The following is a 17,372-nucleotide window of genomic DNA, read 5'->3' as shown; positions in this document are numbered from 1 at the left end:
ATCCTGGGAACTACAGGCCAGTCAGCCTCAGCCTCAGTCCCCGGAAAAATCATGGAGCAGGTCCTCAAAGAATCAATCCTGAAGCACTTACATGAGAGGAAAGTGATCAGGAAGAGTCAGCATGGATTCACCAAGGGAAGGTCATGCCTGACTAATCTAATCGCCTTCTATGATGAGATTACTGGTTCTGTGGATGAAGGGAAAGCAGTGGATGTATTGTTTCTTGACTTTAGCAAAGCTTTTGACACGGTCTCCCACAGTATTCTTGTCAGCAAGTTAAAGTATGGGCTGGATGAATGCACTATAAGGTGGGTAGAAAGTTGGCTAGATTGTTGGGCTCAACGGGTAGTGATCAATGGCTCCATGTCTAGTTGGCAGCCGGTGTCAAGTTGAGTGCCCCAGGGGTCGGTCCTGGGGCCGGTTTTGTTCAATATCTTCATAAATGATCTGGAGGATGGTGTGGATTGCACTCTCAGCAAATTTGCGGATGATACTAAACTGGGAGCAGTGGTAGATACGCTGGAGGGCAGGGATAGGATACAGAGGGACCTAGACAAATTGGAGGATTGGGCCAAAAGAAATCTGATGAGGTTCAATAAGGATAAGTGCAGGGTCCTGCACTTAGGACGGAAGAACCCAATGCACAGCTACAGACTAGGGACCGAATGGCTAGGCAGCAGTTCTGCGGAAAAGGACCTAGGGGTGACAGTGGACGAGAAGCTGGATATGAGTCAGCAGTGTGCCCTTGTTGCCAAGAAGGCCAATGGCATTTTGGGATGTATAAGTAGGGGCATAGCGAGCAGATCGAGGGACGTAATCGTCCCCCTCTATTCGACATTGGTGAGGCCTCATCTGGAGTACTGTGTCCAGTTTTGGGCCCCACACTACAAGAAGGATGTGGATACATTGGAGAGAGTCCAGCGAAGGGCAACAAAAATGATTAGGGGTCTGGAACACATGACTTATGAGGAGAGGCTGAGGGAACTGGGATTGTTTAGTCTGCAGAAGAGAAGAATGAGGGGGGATTTTTTGATAGCTGCTTTCAACTGCCTGAGAGGTGGTTCCAGAGGGGATGGTTCTAGACTATTCTCAGTGGTGGAAGAGGACAGGACAAGGAGTAATGGTCTCAAGTTGCAGTGGGGGACGTTTAGGTTGGATATTAGGAAAAACTTTTTCACTAGGAGGGTGGTGAAACACTGGAATGTGTTGCCTAGGGAGGTGGTGGAATCTCCTTAGAAGTTTTTAAGGTCAGGCTTGACAAAGCCCTGGCTCGGATGATTTAATTGGGGATGGGTCCTGCTTTTGAGCAGGGGGTTGGACTAGATGACCTCCTGAGGTCCCTTCCAACCCTGATATTCTATGATTCTGTGATTCTATGATTTGATAGCTGCTTTCAACTATCTGAGAGGTGGTTCCAGAGAGGATGGTTCTAGACTATTCTCAGTGGTAGAAGAGGACAGGACAAGGAGTAATGGTCTCAAGTTGCAGTGGGGGAGGTTTAGGTTGGATATTAGGAAAAACTTTTTCACTAGGAGGGTGGTGAAACACTGGCATGCGTTACCTAGGGAGGTGGTGGAAGCTCCTTCCTTAGAAGTTTTTAAGATCAGGCTTGACAAAGCCCTGGCTGGGATGATTTAATTGGGGATTGGTCCTGCTTTGAGCAGGGGGTTGGACTAGATGACCTCCTGAGGTCCCTTCCAACCCTGATATTCTATGATTCTATGATTCTTAACTGGAGTTAGCTAAGCTAACACGTTAGGTCCAGTTTTCTTTTTGTTAACTCAGTCAGATAACTCAAATGAAAACTGCAGACTCCCTTGTCTTCCCTAGGATTTACCTGGTTTTAGCGTACCCATTTAAAGTGTCTATCATGTCAGCACCTCAGGGCACATTGGAAATAACACAAACATGAAATAGAACAAAATCAAAAACAGACAATAACACTTTCACAGTAATTTGGTCAATTGCTTTTTGGGGGCAACTGCATCAAATTACCCGCCTGAGTGACAGTTCGGATTTTCCTGGCAGTACTCAGCTGCAATATTCTGCTCTCCTTTTAGGTCGTCTCTTCCACTGACATGGGAGTAAGAGGTCTTTATTTTTCAGAAGAGCGCGATATTAAGATCAGTCAGCGTGAGATGAATTTTGCCTCATATACCAGCTTGTGCCCACTGTTAAGAGCTGATGTAAAGAGCTGCACAATGGAAGCAATTTGTAATGTAAAACAAATGTGTAGTGTATTGGTCCTATAAAGCCCAGAAACTATGCTAGACATTCTTGAGCACCCTCTACTGCACCTTGAAGTCTTTAAACCATAATTTGAGGGCTTCAATAGCTCAGACATAGGTGAGAGGTTTATTGCAGGAGTGGGTGGGTGAGATTCTGTGGCCTGCATTGTGCAGGAGGTCAGACTAGATGATCATAATGGTCCCTTCTGACCTTAATATCTATGAATCTATGATAAGAACACACCTTTTTCTCCTAGCAGAGAAAAGGCAGTGACCTGGTGAGTGTGAGAACTCCAGACAAGCATGAAGCCACAGTCATAAACTTGCCTACCCCAGCCCTGATGGGCTGCACTTACCTACCAAAGAATATGTTGTATGCACTTGCTTCTACATCTTCCTCTCTCCTGTCAGTGCTCCCACCCCTTTCCTCTGCCCCCAGTGGATTCCTTCATCTTCTGGCCTCTCCTCCGTAGCTTTAAGAGTCAGCCTGTCCTCTTAAGGATGGGCTCTTGTAGGTTGTTCTGTGAGTGTCACAGCATGAGGCTGACCTGCGTGGAGGTGAGGAGCTGCTGCTTATGCCTCGTGGCGAATGTTACCTTATGACAGGCCTGCTGGAACACAGTGAGTCCTTGGGAGCATAGTGTGAAAGAAGCACCGGCGAGCCACCTGTTGAGTACAGCCAAGATACATACTGATCACAGCCTGCAAAGATCTCTGTAGGGCACCAAGGCTACCTACCACACTTCATGCAGTAGTAATCGTGTGTACTTACAGATCACCCGGACAGGAATGAGTTAAATCCTACAACACTCCCATGTGGTATGTAAGTATCACCTCTTCCATTTTTCAGAGAGCAAAATGGATGTTGGGGCACAGGGGTTACGTTTACAAAGGCTGGTTCACGGGAGGCGCTTGGGTTCTGGGGTGTCTCATCCGAGATACTGTGGGCCTGACTTTCAGAAGAGCTGGGCACCTGCAACTCCCAGTGACTTCAGCTGGAGCTTGGGATGTGCAGCACTTTGCAAAACAGGCTTAAGGAGTCTGACGCTGCACATGTGAAGGTCAGGAACCCTTCTGCAAATGTGAGGCTAAGTGACTTGCCCAAGAGGAGTGCATGGCATCGCCAGGCATGGAGACCAGGAGTCCTGAATCCCTGAGATCTTGCTCCCTTAGAACATGAAATGGACGAAGCATTGGGAAAGGATGAGCCAGTTTTGACCATGGATGTCTTACCTTTATTATAGCTCCCTCCTCACCACCGTGCATTTCCTGATAAGGCTGTCACTTCCCCATGAAGGGAAGAGGGAAAGTGAGCTCTCCCGGACTATTCAGCTGGGAGTTGAGCTTTGGTAAAGTGTCTTCCATCTGAGGATCTCAATCAGTAACAGAGCTTCCCAACAAGTGGCTTAACTGCCATTAGCCTCTAGAGACCTAGGGTCTAGAGATCCGTGACTTGCTCAAGACCATGGAATGAGTCAGAGTTGGACCTACAGCCCAGATTCCCTAATGCGCTGCGGTAACTAGTAGGCTACACTGCCTCTCTGGCTGTATAATCTGATTATTCACAATGATCTTATGCGGCTTTAAAGGAGAGGCTCCAAATCCTGCCTCTTTGATCTGAAGAATAAACTTTTTGAGGTCAGGGCCAGATCCTGCTCCCCTCTAGGTCAGTAGCAAAACTGCCATGAGTAGTCCTCACATTCTGCAGCTCTCCTGGCTGGTTTCTTAGGGGCCCTGCACCTTCCTGTTTGGGTTGCTTGGTGGCATTCCCTCTGGATGCCAATGAGGATCATTCCCCCGTCTGCCATGGAAACATGGTTACTTTGGAGTGTGTGCGTGGTGGGGAGAGAGGGGGGAGGTCTGGCAGACTTTTCCTCTTTGCAACAGCACCTTCCAGTTTGCTCAGTGGTCTGTTCAGCCATCTGCTGGGGCAAAACTTCGCAGATGGCTCTTTGGGTTTCCAGGCACGTCTGCTTCTCCAAAACACCAAGGGACTGATCTATATTTCAGCGAATCTGGTAGAAACTGTATAGAAACCTGTTTAGGGGGATGTAAACCAATGAATCATAAAGAGCTGCGCTAATTGAAGAAGCAGGCCCGGGCCCTATACAATAAGCAGGGATGCTACGACCACTTCTCTAATGAGGTCAGTAGTTACGCTGCAGAGCAGACACTGCAAACACAGAATGTATCGGGCTCTTTCTTTTAAGCGCTTTTCCCCTACTGTTGCTTTGTGTTTTGTATTTCTTAGGAAAGATACAGACTTTTTTACAGTCTCTGGTCCAAATTTTGCTCTATTACCTTGGTGTAAACCTGGAGTATGAAATCAAAGTTTCATTGGCCTCAAGTGTTACTCCAGATTTATGCCGGTGTAACTGAAAGCAGCATTTGGCTCACCACCTTTCCACCCTCCCTGTCAGAGCTGCTGTATATGAACGCCAGTAAGCTGGGGCTGAGATTAGCTGGAACATAGAGTATCTAACACTGCACCTGCTGGGCTTTCAGTGTGTTTGCCATCAGGGGAAAGGCAGTGTTTGTCAATGGTATTTTCTTGAACGGCTTAAAAATAAAATGGAATCTGTGCTTTTGAAATAGCTTGTGTCCTACCAGTTCTGCTTGTAACTTTCCAGAGGCAACAAATCTAACCTGCATTTCTGTGCTCTCCAGGTTGTCTAAAACTTTAGTAAAAAATATTAAAAAATAAAACCTACAGAAGCACAACAGCTTGATCATATTCCTGCAGGGTCCATGGAAGCCGATAAGGTCAGACCTAACCATGCATCTGGCTGGTTCTTTCTCCTGCTCTGTGACAGTGCTCAGATTTATTCTGGATTAAATTTGCCAGAGCCTGTTGAGTCCATCTCTGTCTAACAGGGAACGTAGGAACCCCAACAAGTGATGGGTAGGCAGCATATGGCTTTTCATTCATTCTGAATGGCAAATTTCAAAATCGGGCTGGCTGGCTGTGCCCATACCTAGAAGTTTAAAAGCCAGATTTTCAGAGATGCTGAGCACCTTTGCAAATCGGCCAATAGGGGGTCTTCAGCTCGTCTAGACCCCCTCTTTCCTCCACCACTCTGCTGTTCCAGGGACTGTTGGATGGATACTGGATGATTCTCTCTGGGATGCAGCCTCTAAACCTGCGGCTCTTGGAAAATTTCAAATGGTAAAATTACCTGATTTGTTTGTTTAGGGTGCAAATGATTTCTGTGGGTCCCCAAGAGACCGCAAACCCATGTGGGGGCTTACAAGTAAAAACAGCTACAGAGTCCTTTCAGTGAATCATGTCATTTTGGGCCTATCATACTTTATCTTAACAGAGGTCATCATGAGAAGCAGGGTGGGCAGAGGGTGAGGCGTTGAACTGGGGCTCAGGTGACTGGGGTTCTCTTCCTGGCTCTGCTGCTAGCCTGCTAGGTGACCTGGTGCAAACTACTTCACCTCTTTTTGTGCCTCAGTTTCCCCATCTGTAAAATGGGTCTAATGATGCCCATCATGTAAAGCACTTTCAGAGCTATGGATGAATCGTTATATATGTATTTTACTTTGCCTCTGCCACTCATAAAATCACATCAGCCATAGCCAGTGTGTAAAATTAAAGAGAATATTTCCTATTAGGCCAACTAATAGCTTCTATTTTGACACCTACTTCTATTAAAAAATAGTCCCCCAATCTCCTATTGTCTTCAGCCCAGCCTCCTGCACCAGGTAACAGTGGTAATGCTTCTTTTCAGTGTGAATGTGGTTGTAAGCCCTGTGGGGTAGGGATCGCCTCTTTTATTGGTGTAAAGCTCCTTAGCACCAATGGTGCTATATAAATAAGAGCACAAATCTCCATTTCTACTTGCTCCCAGAGCTGACTTGGAAAAAACCAAACTGCTTTGCCAGCATCATCTCTCATGACGAGGTGCTGTAAGTAAAACATAGCACTGTGTTCCCTGAAATATCACGTTCATGTAGGCTTGTTTGAGCCCCTTTTGGTGACCTGCTTGTGACTCTGGCCAAGATTTTCAGAGTGACCAATGATTTTGAGTTCAGCTTGAGACAGCTTCGAGGGGCCTGATGTTCAGAGAGCGGGTGCTCCACATTTTCCGAAAATCGGGCACTTTTAAGATGCCTGGAGTTGGACAACAAAATCACTAGCAGTTCCGAGAATCTTGGCCTCTACTTTTCCTTTGCGCAGGTCAGGAGGAATGTGGGCATGGCCGGTGTAGAGAGTCTAATATTTCAAGGCAGGTCATACCATGTTCCCAGTTGCATAGATGTCAATATTATGGAATGTCTGGTGTCTTTCCTGTTACTAACCCATGTTGGTTTGGAGGTGGGGGTGGGGGAAGACCTTAATTCCTTATTTTAGATCATGCTGACTTCAAACCTGTCCTGCTGGTTGCGAATTTTAATGCAGTCTGGTTTTAAATAATTTTAAACCAGATTTGTCCACTGTCGGATGGCGAGTTGGAGATCACATTTATGCTGTCTTTCCAGACTGTTTCCAGGCAGATTCTCCTCCACTCAGCACACCAGCGTGCCATTGATTGCAGTCAGCCATTCCTTCCTCCTGGTTGGCCTGCACCATTGGGAGCAAGCAGTGCTCTATAGAGGGCACTGTCTGTGTCGAGACAGGGAGCATGGCTGGCTGAGGCGCACTCTCTCCTGCGGAGCCAAGTTAAGAATGAGCCGCGTGTAATAAAACACCTTTGCTTGGCTCACCCTGAAGTTGTGTCTCTTGCCTCCCAAGGAAATCCATCGGGAGTGAGATTAACTGGCATAAGTGGGCAATGAGGAGAATGGGATGGAGTTTTGTCTTGGGAACCCTGACCAGTGCTTGCAAACTTAGGCGCCTACATCACCGACCCAGCGGTTTCATTTCCAGGCATGCCGAGTGTCCATAATGGCGGCTGAAGACAGTAGATGCTGCCTGGGGCCCAGCACCCCTGAACATCCAGCCAATATGTTGGTGCCTGACTTCCCACCATGACCTTCCCAAGTGACTAGTGATTTTGGAGGTGTTCCTCTTTGGGTGCCCAGCTTTACCACGGCCCTGACTCCCAGAGGGTGATGCCTCAGCAACATCACTAGCCATTTTGGAAAACGCTGGCTCTGCGTCTGAAGGCACTGGAAGCTGCCGGTCCTCAGCACCTCTGAGAATCAGTCCCCTCCGTCTGAAACGTTGGCCTGGACAGAGTGATAAAAGTGGTGAAACAGGGCCTTGTCGGGGCTCCCCGCTGTGCTGCAAAGAGGAGCGCCCAGCTGTTGGGGTGAGCACAGCGCTCGTGCCTCGCTCTATAAAGCAGAGCGTCCGCTGGGACTTGGGGCCGGATGGAGCGGCAAAGCCGGTACAGGACAGACTGGGTGGCAGTGTTTGCTGCAGAGCCCCATGCTGCTCCTGCTCCGAAAGCCCCAACCAAACGGCGACTTGGAAACTGCTCTGGTGATGGCGCGTGGTGAAGTCGGTCTGTCTGCACCGCTCTCATAGGCCTGTGTTTGTTTTTCCTTCTTCCTCTTCCCCTGCCCTCCTTGTTCCTGCAGGACCATATTCCGGTGCCCTATCAGCCAGATTCCAGCAGCAACCCCTCCTCAACGACATCCTCCACCCCCTCCTCGCCGGCCCCACCGTTACCGCCCAGCGCGACGCCGCCATCTCCCCTCCACCCCTCCCCGCAGTGCACGCGGCAGCAGAAGCAGTTCAACTTGCCAGGTACCTCGCTGCGTGCAGGCTGCCCCTGCCCCTCTCCCCCCTCCCCCCCCAGGCGGCACCGACAGGGGCTTGGAATAAATCGCTCTGTAACAAAGGCAGTTCTCAATCAGTCACACGGAACTTGCTGAGTCCCTCGTCCATGGCGGAGTCCATTCCCAAGGTTTGGCAGGGATCTTGCCTGAATACATCCTCAGGGCAGGGAGCCAAGCTTTTGCCCTCTTACCGTTGTGGAATGCTGGGTCCACTTCTGGGGTGCAAACAGGATGTTGAAAAACTTGTAAAGGGTTCAAAAAAGAGCTTCAGGACTGATTCAAGGTCTGGAAAATTTGCCTGATAGGGAGTGATTGACAAAGCTCCATCTGTTTGTCCAAGAGAAGGTTAAAGAGGTGACTTGATCCCCATCTACAAGGGGAAGAGATGTCCGAGAGCAGAGGGCTCTGTAATCTAGCAAAAAACATAACTAGATCCAATGGCTGGAAGTGGAAGCTAGACAAATCCAGGCTAGAAATAAGGGGAGCGTGGGGGAAATTTACAGTGAGAGTAATTCACCACTGGAACAACTGATCAAGGGACATGAGGGCTTCTCCATTACTTCCAGTGTTTAAATCCAGTCTGGGTGTCTTTCTAGAAAAGATGCTCTAACTCAGCCGGAAGTCATGGGCTTTGAGGCAGGAGTGACTGGGAGAGGTCCTCTGGCCTGTGTAACGTAGGAGGTCAGACTAGATAATCTCAGCAGTGCTTTCTGGCCTTAAAACCTGACTCATCTTATCCAAGTGCAATGCCCGCTCCTGGGTTTCTTTGAAATTCGCTGGCTCTGCAGTCGGTGGCTTTGCATGCACTCCGCTCTGGTGAACGGCTCCCGAGGGAAGGGTGACACCCTCAGCTGAACGCCATGATTTGCAGAGCGTGGTCAGAGGGAATACTGGCTTTCTCAACCAGCCTCTCCTCTGCCCCATAGAAGGATGGGGGTTGAATGGGGGTGGGGATTAGCGGTATCCGCCCCAAACCAGCTTCCCCCATTTGATATGCCAATGGGATGACACGGCTGATCTTTAATACCACGATGGCTCCTTCCCTTTCTTTTGCACGTGAGCAGTGTTGACACGTCCGTTGCCATCATTAGAGTCCAGAGCTAGTAACGCGTTAAAATGGACAGGGACAGTTCCCCCTTTCTGAGCTATTGCTCTAGGCTGTATTGGTTCCATTCCATTCATGTTCTGAAGCTCGACTTCACAGCCATAAGGGTGAGGTATGTCCTAAATGAAGGTCTGGGTTCTGGTGCACAAGCTGGCTGCCTCCTGAAAAGGGCAAATCACTGAATCCCCACTGACTGGCCCATTTCAACCTTCGAGAGAAGCACCACCTCTAGGAGCAGGAATTCACTCCCGGCCCATTCATTCTCTTGGCGGGCAGTCCACTCTTCATGGCCCTGGCAGTATTCGCCCATTCTGGTGATGCTGCCAATTAGTGCCCGTTTGTTCCTGGTAGTTCCTGTGTCATAGAAAACCATTAACCAGGATCAACACCCATTTTCTTGTTGAAGGCCTCTAAACAGCCACCCGTCGGTCACCACTTTCACCTACTGTCAGCCAGGGCTTGAATTAGACCAGTGGTCCAGCATCGTGGCCAATGGCTTCTGAGCCACACTGGTGATTTTATTTTGTGGCATGGGTTCTCAGCTTGAGGGTCACCATCAGGCCATGAAGGGTCATACCTGTCCTCATTACCTTTATGGGAGAAAGGTAACATGGAGTCCCAGGAGGGAAACAATTGGGTACAGTTGTCCTAAAGAAACCAGATCTTACACCTTTCTGCTTGGCTACGTTTGATCCTGTCCCTCATCTCCTTGAATCGCCTGGAAAGGCTGAGAGATGGGGTGAGGGGGATTGAGATGAGAATGAGTAATGCTCACCAGAGAGGTACCAGACTTTGCCAAATGGGGGAGCTTGCCAGCAGCAGCTGAGGTCTGCCGTCCCTAAGTTTTCGAGCTGCCTCCTTTGCAGACAATCTGTAGCCTTGCCGGAAATTCACATGAAATTGTCGTTCCATTAGAAAGTCAGAATGGACAATTGAGGACAACAATGAAGCTATGGGAAGTGCTGCAAGGAAGCACTTGAAGCATTGAAGGTCTTGTTGAGAGTTGCTTGGGAAGGAACAGCTAGTGCTTAGGACAATGTGCGGTATTGGGTGGCGTTTGTTTTTTTTTTGTATCTAGTAACTGCACAGTGCACTCTCTGTAAGATATTTCCCTGATCTAAAACAGGTAAGTCAATGCTTCTGAGCTACATACAGGCCCATTAGCAGCTCCTCTTTCACCCCAAGTCATTGGGAAGTTTGTTCAACATTTAAAAAAAATGCACATGTGGGACGTTTAATGAGTAGGTGAACGAAGTCTCCTAACTCTCCTGTGTGATAGATGCAGTACGTCCCACTTATCCCTGTTGCACAAATGGGGAAACTCGGGCAGGGATGCTGAGCAACCAGCTGGGGTCACATCACAAACCACTGGCAGAGCTGTGATTTCGCTCTAGCCCCAGCTCAATCTTGACCACACAGCCTCCTGAAAGCAACCAACCAAAGCCACTGGCCAAGGCCAGGCACAAGACGCGTAAACAGCGACTTCTGGTTGAGGAAATCCAGAGCAGTGCAGAGGCTCTGGTTCACATCTTGGCTGAACGATAATAGGCAGAACATACACAACGAGTCCTATCTCTAGACGCTGCTTAATGACTTAAGTCCACGCTGTGGGATCCAGCACCAGGCAGGGGCTGTGCAAGGTTTCTTCATGGAGTGGCACCGTGCATCACAGTACAGGTTTGCCACAGTCCTGGCTGCGCCATTCCTTGGCCTCCCATGAGCAGAGGCAGCTGTTTGGGCTGACCTGGCCTGTGGCTTTATGCTTTGGACAAAGGCTCCTTTTGGGGGTAGGATAAATGCAGACTCTTGCATCATGTTGAGTCCTGCGCCGCCCTTAATTAAATCCTAATGCATGGGAGGAGGCAGGCAGGGGCAAGCTTTGAAATGTCCCTCCTGGCTCAGTGCTGGCCACTAAGAAACCACCAGCGGTTCCCTGCCGTTTAGGACTGCCATTGCAGTCGCCGGGGTGCATTTGCCGTGGCACAGTGGCTAGGATGTTGGGCAGGGCTCTACTCCCAGCTCTGCCACTGACTTGCTGTGTCAACTTGGGTGAGTCATTGGGCTTCCATGCCTTAGTTCCCCCATCTGTAACATAGGAATAATGATACTGACTCCACCTTTGTGAAGTATTTTGAGGTCTGTGGATGCAAAGCAGCAGATACATGCTATTTGGTATTATTACATCCGGTAATTAATTTCACAGGTAACTGCTAGCAACTGTAGTGACTGAGAGGTTTTAAAAGCACCTACGTGTTGTAGTTTGAATCAGGAATTTAGTGGGAATTTACCAACTTGCCCTGTGCCCCAACTCGGATGTGCCTGGTTCTCAGGAGAGGTTTTGTGGAGTGGGCATAGGATATTCCAAAGCGATACAACTCGGGCTAATGAAGGAGCCCCGATGGCCTGGGTACCCCACTCACTCATCTCATTGTCTCCTCTCCTTCCTCCCGAGTCAGCTTGCTCAGCCTACCTGGCTTCCCAGTGGGACTGTCTAAGCAGACCCAGTGTCCAAGAGGAGCACGGGAGGTTGAGGTTTCATTAACGATCCCATTTTTAGCTTCTGCTCTTTTCCACTGACAGCTCCTTCTCCCCACCGGAGCCCAGAGGGACTAAGATCCTCAAAGCGCTGCCCAGAACAGATTCTGCTGCAGCCTTGATCTGCAGTATTATCGAAGCAAAGCTCTTCTCGTTCTCTGACAAGTGTGGGACGGGATAATTTTGCACTGGCATAGTCCCCTCCTTCTCCTGGGAGATGTGAGAGCCCCGTCCACACTGTCTGCCTGAGGGAGAGATTTCCACACCTGTGTTTTCAATTGTATTTGTTTTTAATGATGATGAATTTTGTTTAAAGTGGAAATATATATATAAAATCAGTGCCAGCAGCTTCTTGTTGGAGGCATGTGGCCGTTCGAGCCATCTGCTTGCAGTGGTGGCCCAGATGCCCATAACGTGAGTCATCTCCACGGAATCATGCGCGTTCATTCCAATGAGTTAATTAGACAAATTGGCATTTATACGGAGTAAACTCTGGATTGCCAGTCGCCAAGGCAGTCCATCCTCGCTTCCCCGGCAAGGAGCAGAGAGACCAAGTCAGGAAAGATCAAACTCCTGAAGCTGTTACCTGCGTGGCAACTCAGAGCGAGGGATGCTTTCTTAACACGTTTCGTTAGCAGCCCTGCGCTGAGTGAAACGACACCGAGCAGTGCTTGGGATGCTTTTTCATCTCTGTGCTAGGGCTAGACCCGAGCAGTGCGTCCCACTGCTGTCAAGATGCTAGTCTCAAGAATTTCAGCTTTCTTCAGAAGCTTTATACAGGGTTAGGAGGTTTGAAATGTAGCTATTTCTCCCCGGGAATCCAAGAGGTGTCCACTTTGATCTCAGCTCAGGGGAGAGTCGTTCCTGTCACACTGTAAACTGTGGTCTCAGGAGTTAATCAGGAGATGCTGAGCCAGATCCTTAGCTGGTGTAAATCAGCATAGCTGTATTGGCTTCAGTTGAATGCTGCGAATTTACACCAACTGTGCATCTGGCCCCATGGGTCAAATTCAGCTGAGGGTAAATGGGTTCAGCTGGAGCAGAGCTAGGTACAGCTCCACCGTGGCTTAAGTCGCTGTCCCTTGCAGTCTTTAAAGAGTCCACGGTGCTCTTCACAATAACACAGGGGTCCGTTCTGATGTCTTGGCCAAACTCCTCTGTATATTTATATTTGGGTTCCCTGAGTATCCCCCATTGCTTTAATGGAATCCAATGTTCTTCACTGCCGCCCCGTAGCTATTGTGTAAAGCTGCATCAGCGATTCCAGAGGTAACTGTGTTTTGGTGGTGGAAAAAGTGACTCTTCTGCCATATGGACTTGATTCAACTGTGTTGCACCCCACAGACCCTATGGAAACAGCTTGGTGTGGGGTTGGGATTCGTGCCCGGGAGAAGGCAGGTGATTCTGCTGCAGTTCTGCAATGCAGAAGCAGCTTTAAGTTTCAGCCCAGGCTCCCAAGAAGCCTCGATGTGCCCCATCAGTGCAGCTCCCAGGTGCTCTGCTCCAGCTTAGTGTCTGGACAGTGCCAGGGGGCTTCGGGTGGGTGTTTGTGTGCGCTGCTGTGACACCCGTCCCATTCCCACAACCACAGCCAGATTTTCCATTGCCCGGGGACCTCAGTTTGGTTTCTGCCTCTGAAAAGCCTCCATTTTTCCCTGCCAGGTCAGCCATGTCTCAGTTCAGCCTCTTGCACCATCCTGATATTGCACCCTAGACTGGGTTTTCATGGCCCTGGCTAGCTTCTGGGGAGCGGGTGGAGTGGGGGGGGGAAACTTACTTTTGGAGTGGTGTTTTAATGTAAGTGGTGTTTAGTGTAAGTGAGGGCAAGTCTACACTACAAAATTAGGTCGACGTAAGTTACATCGACATACAGCCACCGCAGTAATTAAATCACTTTGCCATGTCCACACTATGCTCCTTGTGTCGGCAGTGAGTGTCCTCACCAGGAGCACTTGCACCAATGTAGCTGTCCGTGTGGGGCATTGTAGGACGGCTTCTGAAAGGCAACAACGGTCGATATAAGCAGTGTCGTGTCTACGCTGACACTGCGTCAACCCAACTACATCGACCTAAGCGCTATGCCTCTTGCAGAGGTGGAGTTATTAAGTCGGCGCAGAGGGCGAGTTACGTCGGCAAGAGCGACATTTTAGTGTAGCCGCTTACAGAGTTAGGTCGACGTAAGCTGCCTTGTGTCAACCTAACTCTGTAGTGTAGACTAGGGCTGAGACCAGGCATTTTTAGTACATAATTGCATTTCTCAGCTGTTTAAGAGCACATGGCTCCAGCCTTCTGGCTTTCAACATCTACCTGAGATGTAAAAATCACAAGGAAAGGGGCCCTCTGTTCTGCATCCTTGGTTCATTGTCACATGAGGTGTGATCATCTCTACCCTCAAACCAGCAGTGTGAGGAGCAGTCCCATCTGCACTTTTTGGGTAGGATCAGGCCCTTTGTTTGTTGAGAAGCACTCCCCCATGATCTGAATTGAAGGTATCTGCTTTTCGTGAAGCTGGAGCACTGACTCCTGCATGAGTGGGGAAGAAGGTGCACCGTGGACTGTAGGAATCCCATGGAGTTGCTCCTGTCCACTCTTGCCCTCTCCTAGAACTGAGGAGAAGACTTCAGTTTGTGAAGTATCAAATGCTTCCTTTCTCACCGTACAAAATCAAATGCTTCCTTTCTCACCGTACCAACCAACTGCCTTCCTTCTGATCGTCAAAGTGCCCCTCTGTGCTGGAGGAAAGAGGGCTGCCCTGGTCTTTGCCTGTGTGTTCAGTTACCTTTTTTCTGTGTTTTGTGTGCCTTGGAGCTCATGTGCAAAGTTTTGGTGCATAGATTCTGTTATATAGTGGCCATCATGTACTGCTGGGATGCTATACCATACGGAGACTGAACATCTATATTTAAACAAAATGGCTCCAAATGGGCTGGACAGTCTGCCGCTTTGGGCAAATCCAGTAAAGTGGGCGAAGACAGAGAGTCCCAGAAAGGAGGAGCTGGAGGGAGACAGGGACAGGAAAAAATTTCTGATGTGAAATAACCTGCATAGAAAGGCTTGGTAGTGGGTCCTGCAGGCAGCCATCTGCTTGCAGAGTGGCTTCTACAGTCTGAGGTGACTCAGAACTGAGAAGGTCCTTCCCAGGCCTGATCCAGTTGGGTACCTTGGGATGGAGAGCAAGGACAGCTTGCCCATCACACCCGTCCATAGGGACAGAGTGAAAGGGGTGGGGGTGCTTGAGTATCTCAGATTTAGATTATGAAGACTGTCAGGAAGACCTAGAACTGAATTCACCTGTGTCACCCTAGAAGCTGTCTGGTTAGCTGCCACTTCCTTCCCTGTTGATCTAGAAAGCCGTATGCAGTTGTATTGCTACCTGAGAGATGCCCCCTTCTCTGACTGCCACTGGGACAGCTGAGACCACCTGGGAGGCTGTTGACAACAATCCCGAGACTGATCACTTAAGGGATGAGGGCAAGGCATTTTCAGAGAAGGGTCTTTGGCTAGAATTCACCTCCCCCATGGTCCTGGTAGAGACCGAGGCCTCTAGGCTATGTCTAAACTGCAGTCAGAGGTGTAGACGTACCCAAGCTGGCTTTGATGTAGCTTGAAGAACAATAGGGGTGAAGCCAGTACATACCCAGGGTCCTGAACAGGGGGAGGCCAGCTTGTGTGTCTGCCCGTGCTGCTGTGACTACTGCTAATGTTACCTGAGCTAGCTAGATCCAAGCCAGCTTGGATGTGTCTACACGCACTGTAATCCCACCTCCCGACTCAGCATAGACAGACCGTAAGCTCGTCTGTTTTCTCACGAGGCTGCCTGAGGGGCTTGTGTGGGAGTTGGGTATATGGGGTTGAGACTGGTTGGGCTGATTTTGATCAATGTGTCAGTGTAGCTGTATGTGGGGAGGGGGTGCGCTATGGGGATGACTGTGTTGAACACATTTTTAGAAGTAGAGCCACTCGCTTCCTGGGCAGTGAGCTGTATCGGCCCAGCTACTGGGCTGCGATGGCACTGACCGGGAAGGGAGAGGACGGGCTGGCTGATCTCCAGTGGCTTGGTAAGAAGTAATAATATCAAAGGTCGTTCTGTTCCCCATATCTTTTAAGAGCCATCCTTGATTGTTAACTGCCCTCGAGTTACCAGCTGTACCTCTCTTGGGCAGTGTTCATTAGTTAATCGATTGCTTAATGGGTGCCTGGTGCCTTAGATGTGTAGTCTAGAAATTTCAAAGGAAACCAAAGGACTTAAGTGCCCAAATCCCATTGGCTTTCAATTGGGTGGCCAAATCCCTCAGGTGGCTTTGGAAATCTCAGCAGCAAAGTGCTGCATAACTGCTAAGCTAAGTACTGAAGACTGTAGAATGAGGGAGTTGAATTTTGTTAGATAACATGGCTCCTAAACATATCTATGTCACGTAAAGCAGCCAGATGCTGGCCTGGTGACCTAGTTGTGTCGTGGCTGTTGTTATTGATGTGCCGTCCACAGACTTGGCATTTGCACAAGGTACAAAATACGCAGTCCCTGCCCTGAGGAGCTTACAGTCTAAAGGCATGTCTGCACTTCAAGTTGGAGGTGTGAATTCCACCTCGAGGAGACATACCCACGCTAGCTCTGATCGAGTTAGCATGCTAAAAATAGAGTATAGCCGCAGGAGCATGGGTGACTGGAGGGGCTAGTCACCCGAGTTCACACCTGTCTAAGATGCTAGGTATGCATTTGGGGCAGCTACCCCCTACATTCTATTTTTAGCACGTTAGCTCAATTTAGAGCTAGCGCGGTTATGTCTCCTCAAGCTGAAATTTACATTTTCAGTTTGAAGCGTAGACCTACCCTAACTAACAGACACAAAGGAACTGGGGCGTGTTTGTGAGAGATTTAACTGACGGCAAGTCCATGCCCTGCGCTGCCATGTGGGACAGTGGAATCAGATGCCCAATTCTGGTCTCTTCCTCCCCGGTCCAGCAGAAGCTGGATGCTCTGTGATACAGGACATAGAGATTTACAGATGCCACCCTTCCAATTGTGCTGTGTTGCCCTGACGTTGCTCACTTTTTTAACTTCTTCCTTTCTCCATTGCAAGCTTCCCACTACTACAAGTACAAACAGCAGTTCATTTTCCCAGGTAAGTCATTTCAAAGTGATCATAATCAATTGCCGTAACGTAATCAGCTGGGACTTAAAGGGTGGGGAGGGGTTTTGGGTGTGTTCCTTCTAGAAATGAATAATATGAGGATGATTTGACTAAATTACTGAGGGTGAAATTCATCCCCTGTGCAGAGGGTCTGCTTAAGTCTCTCAGAATATGGCGGTGTGGGGGTGAATGGCACCTGTGCTTTGTGCTGGCTTTCTGCACAGGGGTGAGTTTCACCCTACAGCGAGTAAATTCACCCAAGAGTTTGCAGTGTTTTTCAAGTGGGCCGGCCTCTTCTGAGGCAGTCCTCAGGGCTAGGGTTTTCTGTGTGGAGGAGAAATGTAGTATTAGATGAGGAAAAGGAACTGGCGGGAAGCCCTGTTTGGAGGGTTTTCCCCTGCCCTGATTGAGGGCAGGTGGCAGGAGGTTTGGGAAGCTGTGAGGGTAAGAAACAGGTAGTTGTTTGATGGGTAAATCCATCCCTAGGCAGGTTTGTTTTTTGTGACTGTCAGTTGAGCTATTGAGCCTAGAGAAGAACATCGATGTGACGTTCAGCACACATGGCTGTAAGCCATGGCGTGGGAGGGAGGGGCGGGTCAGCCGCAGGATGCAAGGGAGAAGCTTGCCAAGGGCAAGAAGTAG

At 49.2% G+C, this 17,372-nt stretch overlaps 1 protein-coding gene across 4 annotated transcripts in view; it reads left to right on the top strand.

The window, feature by feature from the left end:
• KSR2 (kinase suppressor of ras 2) overlaps nucleotides 1-17,372 on the top strand; it is a 293,238-nt gene that overhangs the window by 175,729 nt on the left and 100,137 nt on the right. For all 4 annotated transcript variants that reach the window (XM_048821591.2, XM_048821588.2, XM_048821589.2 and 1 more), the window contains 2 exons: nucleotides 7,758-7,926; nucleotides 16,680-16,721. In XM_048821591.2, coding sequence (XP_048677548.1) covers nucleotides 7,758-7,926; nucleotides 16,680-16,721 — 211 coding nt within the window. The remainder of the gene's footprint in view (nucleotides 1-7,757; nucleotides 7,927-16,679; nucleotides 16,722-17,372) is intronic.

Source organism: Caretta caretta, chromosome 15 (assembly GCF_965140235.1).
Source record: "Caretta caretta isolate rCarCar2 chromosome 15, rCarCar1.hap1, whole genome shotgun sequence".
Lineage (NCBI taxonomy): Eukaryota > Metazoa > Chordata > Testudines > Cheloniidae > Caretta > Caretta caretta.
Note: the sequence above shows the minus strand (reverse complement) of the source record. Positions and strands in the feature narration are given on the sequence as shown.